At 49.0% G+C, this 2,834-nt stretch overlaps 1 protein-coding gene across 1 annotated transcript in view; it reads left to right on the forward strand.

The window, feature by feature from the left end:
• Positions 1-219: 219 nt before the first annotated feature.
• T265_02077 (hypothetical protein) overlaps positions 220-2,834 on the forward strand; it is a gene marked incomplete at both ends in the record, with an annotated part of 7,383 nt that continues 4,768 nt past the window's right edge. Inside the window, one exon of the mRNA XM_009166236.1 lies at positions 220-619. Coding sequence (XP_009164500.1) covers positions 220-619 — 400 coding nt within the window. The remainder of the gene's footprint in view (positions 620-2,834) is intronic.

The raw sequence follows: 2,834 nt of genomic DNA on the forward strand, positions 1-2,834 counted from the left end.
GTTACGCCAGAAGGGAAGCAAGCGAACATTTGGGCTTCTAGTCTTCCTTTCTTCCCCACTCGCTGTAGAGAAGATCTTGGAGCGGGCTAGCAGCGTTCGATGACCAGGCGTCTATCTGAGGATCAATCTCCAGAGGCTCGAAAGCTGGATCGCAGCAGATCAAGGGTAGAGTAGCGAAACAGACTTCCGCTTGGGATCAGTACAGCCGACCCAAAACTCATGGCGAAGCTGATTGTGGTCATAGCCCCTTATGCTCCCGAAGGCAAGCCGACGCGACCGGCCGCATCTCCAGACAGCAGTTTTTACTCGACTACCACATATCCCTCGTCCACCGGGGGCAGTGATGCTCCCGAGGAGGCAAACCTCACATACAAGCAGCGCCCAAAGTACGTGAGGCTATCAACGCTTATCTCCATAACAGACGACAAGGGTGCAGTCATGAACTCCTCACCAAAGCCACAACCTCTGAACTGGACAAGCACAGAAGCCAATCTCCAGCGCCTCTCCGTCAAAAGCGGCCTTTATGCTTGTGGACACGGTCATCGCCCAGGACCCCGACAACTAACCGGAAAATCCCTCGTACATCTTGTCGGCCACGCTGATTGCCGGCGGATCGGGCGTCTACACAAACACCAAAGAAGAGCGACTTCAGCCAAACAAGCCACATAAGATTCGCCGGATTAGAAAAATGCTGGCTGGCTTCAAGGGGATAAGAAGCATGCTCTTCAGGCCTCGGAGAGCTGATAAACAAATGACGGTGTAATTGCCGTGGATGAAATGGATTAATTCAGTCACTAGGTCTGTATGTCATGTGTTTTGAAACTAGAAACAACGTGATGAATCATTAGACGGAAAGCATTTCTGCGCAGCACGGACGGAAAGAGATGCCTATGAGTGGGCGAGAACCGCCGATATCGGGGTAACTTGAAGAATGCCCCACAGACATCCCATGTCTAGCCTAGAAAAACATGGTAATGTCCAAGTCCCCGCGCTTCCTTCAAGTGACACGGCAGCTAAGGGGTGTTACGGCTTAACGATTTTACTGTGAACCGTGGCAGCATCCTGGGAGAGTAGAATTGGTTGCATGCACTTATTTAGANTAGTTGCTGCGCAACCAGATACCCGTTTTCTTATTGCTTGATTACGAATCTGGCTGCTCAATCACACGACGGTAGATGTGGTTATTCGACCGTAATTTGTTAGACAACGACAATGTCAGCCTGTTTAGCATTTATACACCCCGAGAATCCGTTTCATCAAATCTCCCATCAAACTCATTATGCTGACATGGGCGAAATTCGCAGCAGATGACGGGTCACCTAGACCGCCATTATTACCGGGTTGCAAACCAGCATCCTCATCACTCACAAATCCTGCACGTATTAGTTTCCCCCAAATCCAGTTTCTCCCTGGGTAATATTACTACATTTCGCTGCTTCTCGTGGTCCTCATGTACCACACCTTGATGGAGGATCCCTAGAGGTGTTTGGAGGTTTGCATCCTCAGAACAACAGAGGAGACTCCTCATTGGCAGAATACAAAATCATCCTTGGTGTTCTCGGGTTTGTTGCGCTCTTCATGTTCTCGAAATAAACGGACCCTTGCGTTTTAACCCCGACTCCACTACGCCGATCAGCTGTCCTCCATCGAACCGAATCCGATCATGTCAGTACAAGACTAGCTCTATGTTATCCGGTAGCCCGATTCATGCCCAACTGCAACAGTAAAGCAAAATATCGGCGAGTAACTACTGGTGCTTCCCTAGCAGATGGGACCTATTTGCTTGATCAGGAGTGGCTGGACAAAGGTGTCACTTGTCTCAACTTCTTCCACTGGAGCATTCTGCGCATTCATGCACTTACTGCTTGGACCTGGTTTTTTCTTGGGCGTGATGCGAACATTAACGGGTTCCTCTAGTGCTCACATAGACTGGACGACAATGTCAGTTTAGCATTTATACACCCCGGGAACCCGTTTCATCAAATCTCCCATCAAACTCATTATGCTGACATGGGCGAAATTCGCAGCAGATGACGGGTCACCTAGACCGCCATTATTACCGGGTTGCAAACCAGCATCCTCATCACTCACAAATCCTGCACGTATTAGTTTCCCCCAAATCCAGTTTCTCCCTGGGTAATATTACTACATTTCGCTGCTTCTCGTGGTCCTCATGTACCACACCTTGATGGAGGATCCCTAGAGGTGTTTGGAGGTTTGCATCCTCAGAACAACAGAGGAGACTCCTCATTGGCAGAATACAAAATCATCCTTGGTGTTCTCGGGTTTGTTGCGCTCTTCATGTTCTCGAAATAAACGGACCCTTGCGTTTTAACCCCGACTCCACTACGCCGATCAGCTGTCCTCCATCGAACCGAATCCGATCATGTCAGTACAAGACTAGCTCTATGTTATCCGGTAGCCCGATTCATGCCCAACTGCAACAGTAAAGCAAAATATCGGCGAGTAACTACTGGTGCTTCCCTAGCAGATGGGACCTATTTGCTTGATCAGGAGTGGCTGGACAAAGGTGTCACTTGTCTCAACTTCTTCCACTGGAGCATTCTGCGCATTCATGCACTTACTGCTTGGACCTGGTTTTTTCTTGGGCGTGATGCGAACATTAACGGGTTCCTCTAGTGCTCACATAGACTGGACCTACAATCAGGTCTGCATGTTGTCCTTTCGCCGTAGAACTCCATCAATTATATATAGCGTTAAATTCCCTACTACGCCTGATCACCTCCTTATCAAGCCTGCCCACCAATCGCTTCACACAGAATGGTTATGCCAGAAGGGAAGCAAGCGAACATTTGGGCTTCTAGTCTTCCTTT

The sequence above is a fragment of the Opisthorchis viverrini genome, assembly GCF_000715545.1.
Source record: "Opisthorchis viverrini unplaced genomic scaffold opera_v5_24, whole genome shotgun sequence".
Lineage (NCBI taxonomy): Eukaryota > Metazoa > Platyhelminthes > Trematoda > Opisthorchiida > Opisthorchiidae > Opisthorchis > Opisthorchis viverrini.